General features: G+C 41.9%; 1 protein-coding gene and 1 pseudogene across 1 annotated transcript; both read right to left on the bottom strand.

The window, feature by feature from the left end:
* Positions 1-321: 321 nt before the first annotated feature.
* Positions 322-3180, bottom strand: LOC121570580 (annotated as a pseudogene).
* A 2999-nt stretch (positions 3181-6179) lies between these two features.
* LOC121569711 (E3 SUMO-protein ligase KIAA1586-like) lies at positions 6180-9435 on the bottom strand. The gene is made up of 4 exons (XM_045221026.1): positions 8997-9435; positions 8320-8503; positions 7771-7866; positions 6180-7612 (listed from the first exon to the last, which is right to left on the bottom strand). Exons 1-4 carry the CDS (start codon positions 9054-9056, stop codon positions 6180-6182), a joined length of 1773 nt encoding a protein of 590 aa, XP_045076961.1. The 5' UTR covers positions 9057-9435.
* Between the last annotated feature and the right edge of the window lie 9834 nt (positions 9436-19269).

The raw sequence follows: 19269 nt of genomic DNA on the forward strand, positions 1-19269 counted from the left end.
TGGGAAGCTTGTGGAAGGCTACCCGAAACGTTTGACCTGAGTTGAACAATTTAAAGGCAATGCTACCAAATACTAATTGAGTGTATATAAACTTCTGACCCACTGGGAATGTGATGAAATAAATAAAAGCTGAAATAAATAATTCTCTCTCCTATTATTCTGACATTTCACATTCTTAAAATAAAGTGGTGATCCTAACTGACCTAAGACAGGGAATTTTTACTAGGATTAAAATGTCAGGAATTGTTAAAAACTGAGTTTAAATGTATTTGGCTTAGGTGTATGTAAACTTCCGACTTCATCTGTATTTCATTACAAAGACACAAATCGTATCTTTTGCCCTCAATGTGCTCTGTTCCGAGAATAACACAGACATTTTAAAAGGCAATTAGAGATCAACACCTTCATGTCAACAAACTCTGAGTTGGGCAAAAGTATGCGTAAATTATTTTGTCTATATTCTGTTTATTATAAGGCCCTGTCACCACCATTTCACAAGGTCAAATTCCTGTACTTCGCAAATAAAGGTGAATCTCATTCTGATTCTTTCTGAAACACAACCTTCACATAGGTACTGTGGCTGTTCTACTGAATCTCACCGGTGCCCTCCACGGTCTCCTCTGCCAATCCGACGCCTCGACAGCTAAGGCCATGCTGTGGGAAGGTGACCTCCATGATGCAGCCGTACTTCAGGGTAACCTCCTGAGGGTCACCAGGTGTGGTGGATGACCTGCCGGCATTGTCACAGTTGGAGATGTCCTTCAGCTGTCCAGAGAAAGGAAGGTTTCACTATATTACATATTGTCGTTGTCTGATGAAAACGTTGTAACTACATTTTTGCCAATTGTCATATATAAAAAAAACTTTGAATTTATTGAAAGCAGTAACTCCCCTCAATGTACTCTGAACATTTTATGACTCTAGGACCAAGAAAATATATTCAAAATAGCTTCTGAAGTTTCATAATTGTATGTTCTTTAACAGGAAAATATGGTCTTTTTTTAAAAATTTCGGAAAGGTTTCTGTTTTGGATATATGAGGTTTTCATAATACAGCGACAGTATACGACATGGTCCATATTCTCTACAGCAGAAATGGATTGACTTCAAAATTTGGGACTGAAGATGTGTTACTTTAAAGTCTGACAACCTATCATCTGCTTGTGTTGTCAATCTTTTAAATGTCTTTATAAATACTTTAGGTCATTGCTCACACAAAGCTAACTAGTTATCGATTTCACATCGGCTGCACCCACCTAACCAAACAAATAATGTATCTGTTGTATCATACTGTAACATGCAGGCAAATATATTAGTATTGGAACATAAAAGAGACAAATCTGGGGGCATTGCTGCTCCTTACTGTAACAATGTGGGTGCTCCATCCATTAAATCCCAGGTAGTGATTGGCCAAGTCCTGGCACTTGCTATGGCTCAGTGGCTTGGAGTTGTGAAGGAAGTTTGGGTACTGCTTTGTGCTCAGCTTTAGCTGGAGAACAAACAGAGAATGTACAATCAGTTCTAAATGTCAATCATTAGAATGGTTATGACTTCATGGTGAACAGTGTTTTGGGCAGAAAGTGCAGCAAGAGGCAGGTCTACAAATCATCATGGAGTGGTAAGACATTGCCATCTACTGGTCAAGGTCTGGTATTAGTTATTGGTCAAGTGTTACTGTGAAGGTTCACAGCAGCTGTGAGAAAAAGACTACTCTTGGGGCCTCGAAGTTGTTTTAAAAGGGAAAAAGTGCTTGGTTGAAAATATATACACGTTTATGTCACATAAGCAATGATCTTACGAAATAATAAAATTATAATACAATCAATTTGGAGAGTATTTTGATATCTCTTTCGAATTGATGTTTGTAAATACATATGAGAACTGCAAGCACTAAATTGTACAATAGAGTACCACCGTACGAGTCATAATACCCACAAAACCTAGCGGTCAACAAGGAAATGGATCTAAATCATTTTTCCACCATAAATGTTTCCCATAAGGGATTTTAGAAACACTTAAAATAAGGGCTGTGTTTCGTGTAGGCTTACCCTGGTGGGACGATTTGATAACTGTGTAAATCTCTCTAGGACAAGGTGACTTTTATCAATATCTTCGCCTTTATTTAACCCTCAAAAATGAAACGCTAATTAGCTGCTCATGTGGCTATCATAAAGAACTACAAATGATCTGGACGAGACTGACGAATCAAGGCAAAGGTAAGAATCTCTGGATTTACTATCTAATGTTAGTTAAATGTAGTAATGAATAAATTGGCTAACTTTTTGTGCAAGTTTTAAATTGACACAATAGCTGTTAGCATAGGTGGCAGCTGGCGATGATGTGCAGGAGCTTGCAGGGATTTGTAGGTTTGCATGATGTCTACTTAGATGCTAATTAGCATTTTCGAATCTGAGAGTAAATAGAGCCTAATACATTGATAAAAGTCACCTTGTCCAAAAGAGATTTAAATGGTTATCAAAACGTCACGCCAAGGTAAGCCTACACGAAACACAGCCCTTATTTGAAGTGTTTCTAAAATCTCCTATGGGAAAAATTAATGGTGGAAAAACCATTGGAACCATTTTCCTGTTTGACCGCTAGTTTTATGGGTATTATGACACCTCCACTGTGGGGCTCTATAGCCTGCAACATTTGAGTAAGTTTCTCTCTGAAAGTTCCCTTACCTTCAAAGGAGAGTTCTGGAAAAAGCCTCTTACGTGTGTGGCTCTCTGTGCTTTAGATGCCTGGGCTGCGGAGAAGTACTTGACTAGGGCATAGAACCCTGGCTCGACCACGGCAGCATTGGGACACACCTTCACCAGATACAGCGGTCCAAACTTACAGAAGATGTTCCAGATGGATTCCTTTAAAAGAACACAGTATAGAATTTCAATTCATGGCAGTGACAATCACTTATTAGCCTACTTTACATAGGCTCGCCGGTAGGAGCATTGGGCCAGTATCAGAAAGGTTGCTGGATCGAATCCCCGAGCTGACAAGGTAAAAATCTGTAGTTATGCCCCTGAGCAAGGCAGTTTACCCACTGTTCCCCGGGCACCGATGACGTGAATGTCGATTAAATAAAAGCTTCTGAAAATGTGGGTTGAATATTCCAGACAAACAGTATTTTGTTATTTTCAATGGGTACCCTGAACTCTATTACGTCCACTATTACCTCCATTGCAGTAGTGAATACTGACTAGAGCAACATTATTATTGTAGGTTACTACTCTGCTCCGCCAAGTGTTGCACGAAATGGTTTCAATGTTGGTGTTAATGTCCCCCTAGTCAAGTCTTTTCTGGAGGATATTATGAATCAATCTATCGCAGAATCTTTGACATGACGTTCATATTTACGTTGACTTCCGCACAAGAGCCTCTGATTTCCCCGCGCTGAAAACGTCATTCGTTACGCAGTAGATTTTCTTCTTCTATGGTATTATGATGGTCCGCAAACACACGTTAGATGTGCATGCCGCCACCTATTGTATGGGGTGAAAACTGGGGAAATTTAATACAGCGAAAGAAAGGTTGAAAAAAACATACACATATTATTCTCAAACGTTTTTACTAAAACAAACATCAATGTACTACTTCAGTCAGTTTCAAATGTCTACTCAGATCCCTACACAGGCTCTGGAGCCTGAGAGGGAGGAGTATTTTCCGACTGTATTCCCTGCAATGTTTCAGCCATGAAGTCCTGAAGATCCAATAACCTTTTTGCCGCTTTCACAAGAGCCGCATCCAGTTTCTTCCATTTTTTTATTAGTTTGTCCTGTACAATTAATAACCTGCACAACGAATGCAACAAAATCCACCTTCTTCACCATTAGATTTCAGGATATTTTATCTGATTAACAATGTCAACAGGCTGCTTTCTTGTCATCCACTGCCAAAGCATCATCATCTCTACTCTCTCCTTTTCACCGGCTCCACATAGGAGACCTGCTTGACAGCCCTAAGCCTCCCTACTTTGACCTCCTTCACCCTAACAGGGCACTCAAGGAACTCTGGAAAATGCTTCCCATCACAATTGCAGCATCGTGCATCCTCAGACTCTTCAACACTTATATTCCGTCTGCAAATACTTGATACGTGGCCAAACCTTTTACATGCATGACATTGCAGTGACTTTTGTACATACACTCGCACTGCATATCTCATATCCCAGCTTTACATGGGTCGGGAGAGACTCTTCATCGAACAGACAGGTTTCCCTCCTTCTTTCCATTCACAAAAAGGGTTAAGCATGTGCCCCAACTATTCCCGGCATGTTGTCCCTAAACCATGAAGCCTCGCTATCCAGCGAGATGACACCTTTCTTTGGTGCCCTACTCTGAAAAACACAACTCTCCACTTCGTACGTTGACAGTTTATAGATAGAGCCATAGAGCTTTCTCCTTTTGCTCTTTCGATACACATGAAATCACCATCATACTGCTCCTGGTCACTGACTCCACCTTTCTCAAATCGTCCTTCACCATCTTCGTAATAGCAAACAGGTCTCCCAAATAAACATCCTTATAATGGTACTCCAACCAGAAACTGCTGTTCATTTCCAGCTTTAGCTCTGTTAGCTCCATTCTTCTATATTACCGTGGTCCAGTTATTCTTACAGAATCAAACATTGCATCCGCTTCCGCCATTGCACAATCTGCCACGATCGGGCCAGATTAAAATTGTCCATCCACCTTCCACATTCCTCCACTCCGCAAACCCTCATCCTTCTCGTCCTCTCGTTGTATCTATCTAGCGTCTCCATTCCGTCCAGTATTGTCCTCACTTGGCACAACCAACAACATAGTTCGATCGACCACCGAACAGTTGATATAGCTGTAAATGTCAATGATAAACAACAGTTTACTAATTGAAGAATTTGAGAATGCTCTGACTTTACTCCTGCAGTAGATTTTCTGTACGCACCAAGACCAATGAGCTCGAGCACCCGGTAGTGTTTACAGCTGTGTAACCAATGAAATTGCAAGTGCCGGGACACACCTTCATCTGGTTAAAGTTTGTTGGGGTCGCCCATGCTCGAAGACCAGAGAAAAGTAACATAATCTAATCGTTTTAGCTCACCATTGAAGTCCCTTCACTAGAACCACAATCGATTCAATATATTCAGACAGGTTTGTAGGCTAATTGTCTGTTGGCAATAAGGTAAAATGTTCCTGAGGTAAAAATGATAATATTAGCATCACATTCTATCAGTGGTGTAGTGGTCCCTGGAGAAGTGGGTATACTCTCAGTATTCACCTTTTTTTTTTTTAAGTAGTCCAGAAAAAAGCCCTGTTTTAGAAACAGTGACATGTAAGACTATGATTTAGTTTACCCAAAAATATGTAATTTCTACTTGCACACTATTATAAAATGATCATGACTTGATTAGGAGCAGTTTGTAGTTACTACTGGTCACAAGAGCAGCCTGGATGAATGTAAAATGTATTTATCATGAGGCAAACAGGAAATGGTGTTTCGATTATTTTTTGCACATTTATTTAAATAAAATACTTCAAATCTGAAGGTGACAATGCATCCTTGTTCATATTGCTATATGCTTTGTTTTGAACATGTTCATTTACCGGTAAATCATTCAACAAAATATGTTACAACAATATTTAGTTAACAATTAACAAAAATATATGCATTAACAACACATCAACAGTGATATACTCTCTCAACCCAGCACTGGGTTTCTGACCTTGCTCATACTACAGTATATTCCAGACAAATTTGCTTTCTGCAGGAGCTTTCACACTGCACTGTCTAGAACGCACCGAAGAGGCAGCACGATGGCTCTTCAACCAGGTCCTTGTATATTTTCTAGGATCAAACTTGGAAGTTGGTGGGCCGTTGATATTAATCATCATCAAGTTTGATATGTTTGAGATCAGAAGGACAGCCCTCTTGTCTGAGCTTATATTGTTCATAAGGCTAAAATTCCTCTCACACTCTGCTGTACCGACAGGGAATGTTTTCATACAGTTCATAAGTGGTTTTAGGTCCTTGGGCTCACTACTGGGCTCTTCCAGTAGGTCCCGCATCCCATTCAGTGCTTGGTCTGTGCACAAGTTAAATCGCTTGCACAGTCGCTTAACTTGTTCTTCACCATGGCGGATGCTGGGCTTTGATGGCCACTTACTCTGATCAAGGATGCTGAGGTCCATGATGGTCTCATCTTCAAAAGACAAAGCGTTTCTCCAGATTGTTCACAAGGCTTTGTAAGAACTGGCCTGGATTGATAGACTTCAGCTTTGCATTTGTTTTCAGGGCTATAGACCGATACTCCCCAGTCTGTTTTGCTTCTAAAGCCTCACTATATTTCTCACCTGGACTCTCTTTGAATGACTGGATCACTCTGATTGAGCGTTTCAGCAGATGCTCTGCTCTGAGGAGCGTTATAGAACGAGACTGAAGCTCCTGTGACAGGAGACTTAGTTCATGGAGAGTGTCGTACATGAGGCCAAGGTCACAAATGAATTCTGGACTTTGAACACGGTCTAACAAACCTCTGTACATCTGCCTCTCTTTGGTGGACCTCATCTCATCACTGCAAGCATTTTTAAAGTGCTGCACAAGAGCTCCCAGGGATGTCCAAACAGCACGAACAGTCCGAAAGCTACTGGCCACCCAGCGTACATCCAAGATTCTGCCAATGCGAAGAAGTTGTGAGCCTACTTCAGCTGCTGCATTAACAAGTTCACGTTCATTTTTGTTTGACACACTATACAGAGAGTATAGCTTCTGGATAAAAGTTTTAAAGTGATTGACAGAGTTTACCTCATCAACTGCATCTGACACAGCAAGTTCAAGTCTATGGTTCATGCAGTGCCATACAAAAAGCTTTGGGAATCTCAAAGTCAGTCTGGTTGCTACTCCTGACTTCTTTCCTAGCATGACACTGGCTCCATCAGATACAAATGTTACCCAGTTTTCATGAAGCCACTCTTCTGTAAAGCCAGCATTAGTTAAACAGGTGAGTAACGCCTGTAATATGCCATCTGCTCTCTGATTTTCCAGTTCAACAAGTTCCAGGAATATGAACTCAGGGCTTTCTTCTTGAATTGATGCTTTAATAGAAACTGTCATGACAGCTTTGTGACTTAAAGAAGATGCCTCGTCAATTAGGACAGCTAACTTACTGGATGATGCTATAATGCTACTGATGATTTTGCTCTGCATCTCACTAGCAACATGTTGTATTATTTGTGTTGCACTGTAACGTGAATGAAGTATTGAGCCCATTTTTACACCATTCAGTTCCTGCAGCTCAATGAGGCTCTCATGGTCAGAAAAGGGTCGGTTCTTTTTGGCCAGATGGTAGGCTGTTCGAAACACAGCTTCAGTTTCCTTCATGTAGGACTCAGTCATAGTCTCCACTGCATTCTCAATGGCAGCTTCTTTCTGTTGCTCTGCCACCTTCACAGCCTGAGTGTGGGCCTTGGACAACGCATGTTTCCTCACCTTATTTCTCAAGATTGACAAACTTGTTGTTCTACTTCCCTGGCCAGACACTTGAATTTCAAAGTTCATCCATTCTCTTGAGAGCGATACACCTTGTCCTTGCTCCTTGTCGATCCCAATGGAGTTCACACTGCTACAGACCAGACATCCTGCGAAGCATAAACAAACAATGTAACTACTCCTGTATCCACAGCTGTACGTGTGCATGGTCCTTTACACACACACACACACACACACACACACACACAAAGTTATCTGTGCCCACTGTTTCAGAAGTTACCCAAACTAGCAATCTACCTAAACTTACCCAATTTTTTGTTTTTGGATCCCAACCAGGGGTTCTTGGATTTGAAGTCTTCTGTTTGTTTAGCACTCCACAGGTCTGGCCAGTCATTATTGATGTCTACAGACAACAACAAAACTAATTATGCATCTCCCTGTCTCTCTCTCTCTCACACACTTACACACACACACACACACACACACACACACACTACTGTGATCACAATAGTCATCAGCAAGACATGGGTCCCCCTCTTTACATTAACAATCTGCATAACCAAGTGGAAATATTTTCAGCAAGTGAAGCTGAAGCATACAGGAGATTAGTGAGTGAAATACTTGGGAGAGTTTATTTAACAAAAAAACAACAAATTTAACACAAAATGTTATATAACAGTAGCATTGTAAAAAACAAACATGGATACAGACAAAATAAATAGAAGGGCAATAAAATAAATAACATCACACAGAAATTCAAAATGAGGCTTAATCTGTCAAAATCACCTTTTGTTACAGTGTGAGGCTTCACTTTTCAATAAACTGGAGATGCAATTTACTGCCTGTGTGTTCTGACCTGGTGGTGGTAGACTGGATCCTTCTCTATGCTCACACTGACTTGCCTGGCTAGCTCCCGGTTGAGAGCTGCCAGGGCTGCTGGTTTTAGGGGTGGGGTCTGCCTGGGCCTGATCTGGGCCTGATTTGTGCCTCTTTACAAAAAAGTCTGCAATATCTCCCTTCCTTTTCATGGTTACCTGTCCCTATACAAAATAAGACAGCCTGATTAGACCTCAATATTGTTTTAGGCTGAATCTTAAACTATTTGTCCCCATTCTTGTGTTTTAACTTACTTAAAAATCAACTACCAGCTTAGCTACTATGCAATTAAACTAGATCATATAGGTTAGTTAGGGCTAAGTAACTTGGCTAATGTTATAATTTAGGGCTTAGTAACTTGGCTAACGTTATAATTTAGACCTTTACAATAATAAACAAGCTTCATAAACATTGAGATAATCAGTTTCATCAGTCTGGTATGAAATTCTTATGAACTGGGTTGATTAAACACTTACTGAAAACCAACAATGCCCCGGTTTCCCCACATTATCCCAATCTACGTAGCTAGCTTCATAACGTTAGCCGACTCGCACTAACTATTGGCGGCAACATCTCTTCTCCTCTAAATGTGCAGTCACTGGCAATTTGCCAGTAGTTTAAAATAATGATTCATTTGGAAACCACCTTAAAACTTACCTCAGAATGATGTCTTCCATCAACTGGGGTGGCACACCGCCGCTTGTGTCCTTTCTTCATCCGTTGTTTGGTCTGCTGCCGTTATCGTAGTCAAGTGGCACCGGCACCTGAGTTTTTTTTTTTTTTTTTTTCACTGGCACCTGAGGTATTAGCGATATTTTCCTCGGCATGACCCGCCCTACTCTGCCTCTGATTGGCTCATCAGTCCTCATGCCTAAAGTTAACCAATCTAATCAGTGAAAGCAGCGAGTACCAGCCAATTAGAGGCAGAGGAGGGTGGGTCATGGCTTCACTATCCCCGAGGAAGAAAATAGGCAATCTGACTCACAGATATTACTGAATGATGCGCATCAGGGGGGATTTAGAAGTGGGTATACGCAATGCTGACTGAAAAATAAGTAGGTATACGCCGTATACCAGCGTATACCCTGGACTACACCTCTGGTTGTTAGGCACTGAATGTGTGCATGCAGCACCTGTTCTCTTTTGCCTGACCTTCAACTAGCAAGGTGCCCGAGAGCTGTGGCTGCACCAAGAGCTAACATATTGTGTGTTGTCTCTTCGTGTGCAGGTCGAATAAAAATTATCCAACCATCAGAATTCCAGTTGTGGCAGTGTCCTAATTACGTGATCTGCCGACTGGTCAGCTCAAGCCGACCGCCGGAGCTGTGCATGTGGATGAGGTGCACGACCTGCACATGTGAATTTGTTGATGGTTTACTGTAAGTGAATATATACTGTAAACAGTGAAAGTGAATGTAGCATATTCATTAGATACAGGTATTCGTGCTTATTTGTATGTTTTGGATGAATTTGTTTATTGCATTTATTTTTTTTGGTATTTGAATGCACTAAATTACATTGTATTTTAGTGCTCTGTTGAGCCATGGAAGATTCTCAAATCCATAAAACGTGTTATGCTGGGGATTTTAGTGTGGGTAGAGGGAGGGGTGTCCTTCCATTTACACCAATTGTACAGTCAGCTCCTGGGAGTAGAGCGTTTGCTAGTCCTGAGTTTGCAAGCACTGGGAGGGGTAGGCTGTTTGTTCCACCTGACCAGGGTATCCCACCTCTGTCTTTTGATGTACCATCATCCACAGTACTCGGTGATAATGGGACGCCTCCGAGTCAGCTTAGTGACCTTATTAAGCAGATTGGTTCAGAGATAGGGGAATCTATCAGAGCGAGTTTACTGCAGCCTGGGGTTTCAAGTCTTTCTCCTGCCCGTCCCCCTCACCAACCCCAGCAGTTTCCCCTGCCTGAGCAGTGTGGGTCAACCTTTATTGATGCGTCCAAGCTGAATCTGGTTGTGAAGTCAGATGTTAGTGCTCCACCTCTTTTTAGGGGTGATGGCTCAGATAAGTACTCTGTCCTGGAGTGGGAGGAGTTAATGGAAGTCTACCTAGAGAAGAGGGGTTACACTGGGTCTGGGAATGTTGGGGAGGTGATGTCTAGGCTCATGGGGAGGGCACGGGATGTGACCAAAGTCTGGAAGCGTAACAACCTTGTTGTCACAGATGTTAAGGCGGTGTTCAGTGTTTTCAAGCAACACTTTGGGGATACTGTCTGCTCAGGTATGCCATTAGCTGATTTCTATTCAATCAAACCATATGCTAATGAGGGTCCAATAGATTTCTGGATTAGGCTTAACAAAGCTGCAGAGGCAGCCGAACAGTACCTTGTGAGTGAGGGCAGGACCTTACCCAATCAGTGCTCAGAGTTGGCAGTCATGTTTGTACGCAACTGTCCTGATAAAGAGTTGGCCCAAGTGTTCAAGAGCAAACCCATTCGTGACTGGACAGCCAGTGAGGTACAGGATCGGTTGGATGAACTGTTAAGGGAACGTAAAGCATGTAGAACACAACTTTCACAGCAGGTGGCTGCCGTTTTTGACTGCCCTCAGGAGGGAGTGGGTCCTGTGAAAATACCTAATGTGTCATCTTTTTCTCAATGTGGCCGTGAACCAGACCAGGCACCATCTGTATCTGAGGGTGGGACATTAAAGAAAGTTTTGACTTTGTTAGAGAAGGCTCTGGTCAGCAATACTCAGCAATACTCAGTCTGTGAGTGGCGCAGTGGTCTAAGGCACTGCTGTGCCACTAGAGATCCTGGTTCGAATCCAGGCTCTGTCGTAGCCGGCCGCGACCGGGAGACCCAAGGGGCGGCGCACAATTGGACCAGCGTCGCCTAGGGTAGTGGAGGGAATGGCCGGCTCAGTTCGTAGAGCATGGTGTTTGCAACGCCAGGGTTGTGGGTTCGATTCCCACGGGGGGTATGAAAAAAAAAAAGTAACGTATGCACTAACTGTAAGTCGCTCTGGATAAGAGCGTCTGCTAAATGACTTAAACATGTTAAATGTAGAGGGCCCCGTAAACAGTTCCACAAACGTCAGCGTGAGTGCGCTGTCTGTGGAAGCACTAATCACTGGACCAAAGCTCACTGTCAGATGCACCAGCTGTGCTTCAAGTGCTTTTCTCCGGGCCACATGAGCTTTGACTGTAGTGAGGCTGGGCAGCGACAGAACCCTTGATGTGGACAGACTGGCAGGTCTCAGGAAAACTAGAAAGCCTCCATTCTGAGGAGGGCAATGTGGGGCATTCTTATTTTTCCTCCACTGATGATAATATCCAATCTGTTTATTCTTACTTTTGTGAGTCAGTACCCAAGAACAACACAGTAATTTTTCAGAACACAATGAGAGTTACTCAGAATGACAGTTTGTTTTACACCACCGTGCTAGTACAGGATAAAGTTGAGCTGAAGGGGATGTTAGATAGTGGGTCCATGGCTACTACTCTGCGCGCAGATATTGTACCTCGGTTGAGGGAGGCAGGAGTGGTAGAGGGGAACTTTCTAGCTCCTTCCAGACATCATCCTGGTGGGTTGTGGTGGGAAGCAAACTAGCCCAGTGGGCATGTGTGACTTAAAAATGCAGCTTTATGGCTTCAGTTATGTAGTCCCAGTGCTTATTGTTGATGGGCAGGTTGATGAACTCATTGTGGGCACTAATGTGTTGAAGTCTCTGATTAGACAGTTCAAATCAAATGACAGCGACTGGCGGGTGGCGGGTACACCAGGTTCCAGTGATGTTTTGGAGCGGTCGCTGGGCAACACGGACTTTCAACTCCCTCCAAAGATTTTCTATGGGGTTGAGATCTGGAGACTGGCTAGGCCACTCCAGGACCTTGAAATGCTTCTTACGAAGCCACTCCTTCGTTGCCCGGGCGGTGTGTTTGGGATCATTGTCATGCTGAAAGACCCAGTCACGTTCCATCTTCAATGCCCTTGCTGATGGAAGGAGGTTTTCACTCAAAATCTCACGATACATGGCCCCATTCATTCTTTCCTTTACACGGATCAGTCGTCCTGGTCCCTTTGCAGAAAAACAGCCCCAAAGCATGATGTTTCCACCCCCATGCTTCACAGTAGGTATGGTGTTCTTTGGATGCAACTCAGCATTCTTTGTCCTCCAAACACGACGGGTTGAGTTTTTACCAAAAAGTTCTATTTTGGTTTCATCTGACCATATGACATTCTCCCAATCCTCTTCTGGATCATCCAAATGCACTCTAGCAAACTTCAGACGGGCCTGGACACGTACTGGCTTAAGCAGGGGATCCCGTCTGGCACTGCAGGATTTGAGTCCCTGGTGGCGTAGTGTGTTACTGATGGTAGGCTTTGTTACTTTGGTCCCAGCTCTCTGCAGGTCATTCACTAGGTCCCCCCGTGTGGTTCTGGGATTTTTGCTCACCGTTCTTGTGATCATTTTGACCCCACGGGGTGAGATCTTGCGTGGAGCCCCAGATCGAGGGAGATTATCAGTGGTCTTGTATGTCTTCCATTTCCTAATAATTGCTCCCACAGTTGATTTCTTCAAACCAAGCTGCTTACCTATTGCAGATTCAGTCTTCCCAGCCTGGTACAGGTCTACAATTTTGTTTCTGGTGTCCTTTGACAGCTCTTTGGTCTTGGCCATAGTGGAGTTTGGAGTGTGACTGTTTGAGGTTGTGGACAGGTGTCTTTTATACTGATAACAAGTTCAAACAGTTGCCATTAATACAGGTAACGAGTGGAGGACAGAGGAGCCTCTTAAAGAAGAAGTTACAGGTCTATGAGAGCCAGAAATCTTGCTTGTTTGTAGGTGACCAAATACTTATTTTCCACCATAATTTGCAAATAAATTCATTAAAAATCCTACAATGTGATTTTCTGGATTTTTTAAATCTCAATTTGTCTGTCATAGTTGACGTGTACTTATGATGAAAATTACAGGCCTCTCTCATCTTTTTAAGTGGGAGAACTTGCACAATTGGTGGCTGACTAAATACTTTTTTCCCCCACTGTAGCTCTCCTGGCATCCACACATAGCCTACAAGCAACTGATGCAGACCTTTGGAACATCTACATTTAAAAAAGTCTAATAAATCCATGTAATATAGCCTACACCTTCACAATAAATCCATTATTTATTTTAGACAGGTCTAAAGAAGCATGATATGAAGAAAATGTAGTCTATTTCAGAAGAACAGAATAACATACTCTGAGTTGTCCTTATGTTAGGTCCTGATCTGTCTATGCCGAATGGCTACACTAGTTCAAACAAGGCAGAGCCTTTCAAGTGACTTTTTTCAAATCTTCATTAGAGTCGCATCATGCAGCCTTACAATGTATTAAAAATCAAAACATAAAGCCCAACGTTTGTAGAACAACTAAAGTTACATTAATAACTCTAAATTAAGCATATAAGAGTACCTATTATTTTGTTAACCGCTCAATACAGATTAGCCGCATGTGCGCACTCCATCAAATCGTTTGGAGAAAATATCCTTTCTATTTTATTCAGCTTTGTTCAATTGTATTCTTCATACTATAAAGTAATATAAAATAATGCCAAGGAATTCTAAGCAAATCTTGTCTGCTAAATGAACTAGTGTAGCCCACAGCCATTTGGCGACCTGTGTCTTGTGGCTGTTTTGCAACTACACTTTTATCACGCGGGAGGGTATATCCGTGGTTGGGGGACGGTTCTGATACTGATAAGGAATGCGTAGTTTGCATTGCCGAGCGTTGGCCAGGAAATAATACAATCCAATTGTTAGACGCTACACGTTACAGTTCTGTTCCGACTGACAGTTTTTATATCAAGTTTTAGATCGAAAAGAAAGAAAGGTACATTTACATTTACATTTTAGTCATTTAGCAGACGCTCTTATCCAGTGCGACTTACAGTTAGGGAGGGCATATATATTTTTTCTCCATACTTTAAACCCAAAAGCACAAGCATGTCAAATTCTGTGAGTATGATGATAAAGCAATGATGGACAGGTTGCGACTACAGGCTTGGCGTAAAAGAGGTTAACTTTCTAGACAACATTGCATCGACATAGAAATAGAATGCATAGACATGACAGTGTTCTGTTCCACAACAGATTGAGTCTATGCACTCTATTTCTACTTCAATGCATGTCTGTAACTTTTGACGTCGGAGTCTTGAGAAAGGGATGGGGTCTAGAGGACAGGTTGTTGGGCAATCCGACGTCACTAGACACAGGATTTTGTCTGCAGGAAGAGGAAAGAATGAGTAACAGGATGTGGAGATTGAAGAGGCAGAATCAGGAGACAGAAGGGAGACCGATTCACACAAAGGAGACATGATTGTAGAGATTCCAGAGGAATGGAGCTTTAAAAAAGAAGGGCAACATACTGCTTGTAATTGAGATATTATGAGAATAAAAATTGCATAATCAGATAATGAATTGTGCATTGTTAACATGGAAAATATTTGTTTGTCTTACCTCCTGATGGGATTTTTGGAAGCTCAGCTCGCATTTCTGGTGTTGCTGGGAGGAAGTTGTTTGACAGAGGTCCACACCATGGTAGCCTGATATGGAACAAGAAAAACTAAGGATAAAGTACCTATCACAAATGTAGTAATTCAGCAACAAATCAATTCATTTACACATAGAGGCCTACATTGGTATTCAATAGGTACTGTTTTGCTACAATAACCTCACTGCAACAAGGTTTACTATGATTTGGTCCTACGATCCTTCCCCTTATGTATTTCCCTGGTATAGGCCACAACTTGGATAAAGTGACTAAGGGGGCAGTTGAAATCGGTGATGGGGTACAATTTGGGGGTTTTCTTGCATTGGAAATATACTAAATTCTGCTTGTAACACGCTATTCCACAATAAACATTAAGTTCACATGCCAAGACTCCGGGACCATTGAGTGCTTTTGAAGTGACATGTTGGCATGAAATCTGTAGCCCATCTCCCCCATAGCCTATAGGCTACAAGATAGATAGGCTGTTTGTAATAGGTAAAATACCCTACGTGAATGCAGCAGTACACACAGCTGTCTTACCAAAATAATGCAAACTACATAAATGCTGAAAGTTGTAGCCTAGTTAGTCATGCAAACAAAAGTACTGAATAGCAGTTTGGCTTAGAATACCGGCACAACAGTGGTAGGCCTACTATAGGCCTATAAACAAAATATCAGATCGATAAAGGCATGACACAATCTATATTTAAGCTAGTTACATTAACAGTAAACAAACGCAGTAAACAAAATGAGAATAACCAAAACAGCCTACAGCCTACTACAGTGAGATGCAGCCATGCACAGCTGTCTTGCCAAATAAATAGGCCTAAAGGCCCGCTTCAAACACGGATATTCATGCTGCTCATGAAATCAGCAGCACTCCCTTTAAGAGTGTGCTCCTAATCTCAGCTCGTTACCTGTATAAAAGACACCTGGGAGCCAGAAATCTTTCTGATTGAGAGGGCGTCAAATACTTATTTCCCTCATTAAAATGCAAATCAATTTATAACATTTTTGACATGCGTTTTTCTGTATTTTTTTGTTGTTATTCTGTCTCTCACTGTTCAAATAAACCTACCATTAAAATTATAGACTGATCATTTCTTTGTCAGTGGGCAAACGTACAAAATCAGCAGGGGATCAAATACTTTTTTCCCTCACTGTATGTGTATGTTTGTATATGTGTGTATATATATATTTATATATATATTTGCGAGAAAAAAAACATATGGGGGATTGGAAGTGATGCAGACAATTACATTGATGGAAGTTACATTACAATCTATCTGCAATATTAAAGCTGATCTACCCCCCCAAATAAAATAAATAAAAAAATACAAAGAAAATAAATAACAAAAACTCCAAACAGCCTACCCGACCGCTTGGAGGCATCCGCATGGTCCTAAAGCACACCGTTGCCTCATTTTGTATCACATTCCAATGATAAAACTGGGGGGGATAAAAATGCAACTTCAGAATGTGGTCCCCAGTCAAAGTTACGCCCCTGCTACTTAGTATAAAAGATAGCTATTTAAAATCAACAGATTTTCTACAAACACAAATATATAAAACAAAGTTTGCTAGCTAGCTAAATAAAGAGATTTGGAAAAGTGGTCTTATCTCGCAGTAGGGTTGGAACCTAAATCAGTTTTCAATAGTTTCATTCTGAACAGAAACATAATTTTTTCCGTTCCATTCCATTGTTCTGAACCGGTTCGAACCAAAAAAAGTACTGGATCTTTCCTTTCTGTTCCTTTTACATTTAGCTCAACATTAAACTACTTCACCAATCAGTGCAGCTAGAGCAGTTTAGGAGCGGGAAGCTATAGTTGTTTACATGTGCGATGGACAGATAAGTGTAGGATGCGACTGACATTTTGTGGGTGGAGAGAGAGCCAGAGAGGGTGGAGAAGGCTTGGCTTGAAGTGCTGGGCATCTTGTTATGACATGCATTATCTGAATTAGGCCCACAGAATTATACATATGGAGAAGCGGCTTCTATGGAGGAACTTTGAATGTCTTTGAACATCCTAGAGTTGACTTAAGGTTGGACCAGGGCTAGCTAGCTAATAACAAGCTTGTGTGTGCAGAGCGGCACCAGAATTGAAAACACGTCTTACCTTTTTGTAGTTAATACATCTAATGTGAACGTGATAACTATAGTATCCTTAACTAGCATTGAAAAAGTGTATCCATTCTTCTGTAATTAAAAATCTCTCACTAATTTCTGAATCACGCTTGTAACGTCAGTAGTACAGTAGCTTATGCTTCGGAGGGGGAGGGGCAGGTAACCTACAAACGCACACACACTGGCAAAGATGTTCAGCTGGCAGGCAGACACTGGAATACGTTTCTGAGTGACAGAGTGAGGGCTTTGCATAGGCGCCTGGAGCGTAAAATAACATTATTAACTGGTTCCCATTTAAAATAATGGTTCTGTTCCAGAACAGTATAGAGCACTTTCGTTCCCAGTTCGGCATGGACACTATTCGGCATGAAAGGCCCCCTGGAGGTCAGGCCCCCCCATATAGCATATGAACACTTCATAAACCATGGCAAATGTGTAGCATTGCAGGCAATTCGCTTTAAAACTGCAAAATTGTCTCTCACCCTCATGGCAAAATTATAGAATTTCCGGAAGAAAATGCTCTTAAACTGAAAAGTATTCTCTCATCCTCATGGCAAAATGTGATTAGCCATAAAACCACACATTTGGCCCTGGAGGTACAGTGGGGCCCGAAATGATTGACACCCTTGATAAAGATGAGCAAAAATGACTGTATAAAACAAATAATTATAATACTGAGCTGTATTGAATGCAAAATAATGGGGAAATTTATATTTTCACCACCAGTGGTGTGCATGGCCAAAAAGCTATATTTTCATGTCATCTGACCAAAGCACCGCTTCCAATCCAAGTGACAATGCCGTTTAGCAAACTCCAGGCATTTACATTTGTTGGATGACATGAGAATAGCTCTTTGGCCACGCACAACAGTGGTGGGTTTGGCGTCGAAATGAGGATGCATGAGCAGAAAAGGACCCCATACCTACTGTAATATATGGTGGTGGATCTTTGATGTTATGGGGCTATTTTGCTTCCACTGGTCCTGGGGCCCTTGTTAAGATCAACGGCATTATGACCCAGTACCAGGATCTTTGCCAAAAACCCAGTTGCCTCTGCCAGGAGGCTGAAACTTGGCGGCAAGTGGATCATCCAGCACACATCAAAATCCACAAAGAAATGGTTAATTGGCCACAAAATCTAAATTTGTCTCTGGATTTGAAACCCATTGAAAACCTTTGGTTTGAATTGAAGAAGGCAGTCCATAAGTGCAAATGAAGGATATCAAGGATCTGGAAGGATTCTGTATGTAGGAATGGTGTAAGATTCCTCCCAATGTGTTCTCCAACTCTCCAAAACATTTTAGAAAAAGTATCTGTGCCATTATCCTCGCAAGGTAAGGTATTGAACGATATTGAAAACAGGGGTGTCAATATATTTTTTAAATAACTTGTTAAACACAATCTCGTTCTCTGAGCAATTGTATTAGTATAAAATAATATAATTTCCCAATTTCTTTAAGCATACAATAATATAATTTCCCAAATGTTTTGAGCACACAATGTAGCTCAGTGTTTGAATGATTTATTTTATACAGTCATTTTTGCTAATCTTTATCAAGGGTATCAATAATTTTGGACCCCACTGTAGGTGCCCCAGGTCCCCAGATGTGGTAGTCCGGCACTGCTTACATCCTTGCAAATTGTAGACGGTGTCAATAGTGTACAAATAGCGTTGAGCATTGACAGTAGTACCTAACTTAACCACTCCTTTTCCCCCAATAACTCTCTCAGGTGAAGGACATCTCACTGGAGGCCAGAGGAGCTTTGTGAAGCCAGCAGGACACAATACATGGAGAGATGACCAACCCATAGCTATAGATGAGGGGAGTGGAACCTCAACCCAGAATGTTATCGTGATAGAGGTTTGTGTCATAGTGTAACATACAAAAATTACAGTACATTAAATGTGGCCCGTTTATTTCAGAAAGGCTCCCCTCGGCTATTCACTTGCTTACATGTACATCCTTATTTATCTGCCATAGGGGAGCTTGTGAGACATCCCTACCACATTGTTATCCAATTCAACTCATGTACCCATAATAACATCCTCTCTTCTTGTGTCAGTCTGCAGATGCAGAGGCTGCAGGTCCTGGAGGATCGTCTCTGGTCAAGCAGAAGAGGTCTGAAGGAGAGGAGGACCCACGACACAACAGAGACATCCAGACTGGAGCAGCAGCTGGAGTGGCGCCCCCTGTAGCCACGGAGGACCTCGCCACCAATACAGCGCCCCAGCCCAGGACCCAACACAGCATCACGGAGGTCAGTGGAGCACCGAACGTCGTCCTCAAGTCAGAGGCAGACACAGAGACTTTAACTG

Source organism: Coregonus clupeaformis, chromosome 7 (genome assembly GCF_020615455.1).
Source record: "Coregonus clupeaformis isolate EN_2021a chromosome 7, ASM2061545v1, whole genome shotgun sequence".
NCBI classification, from domain to species: domain Eukaryota; kingdom Metazoa; phylum Chordata; class Actinopteri; order Salmoniformes; family Salmonidae; genus Coregonus; species Coregonus clupeaformis.

Coding starts and splice junctions, on each gene's coding strand:
- LOC121569711 (XM_045221026.1), bottom strand. CDS start 9,056: ATGAAGAAAGGACACAAGCGGCGGTGTGCCACCCCAGTTGATGGAAGA. Junction 8,504..8,996: donor ATGGAAGACATCATTCTGAG/GTAAGTTTTAAG, acceptor TATTTTGTATAG/GGACAGGTAACCATGAAAAG. Junction 7,613..7,770: donor ATCCAAAAACAAAAAATTGG/GTAAGTTTAGGT, acceptor TATGCTTCGCAG/GATGTCTGGTCTGTAGCAGT.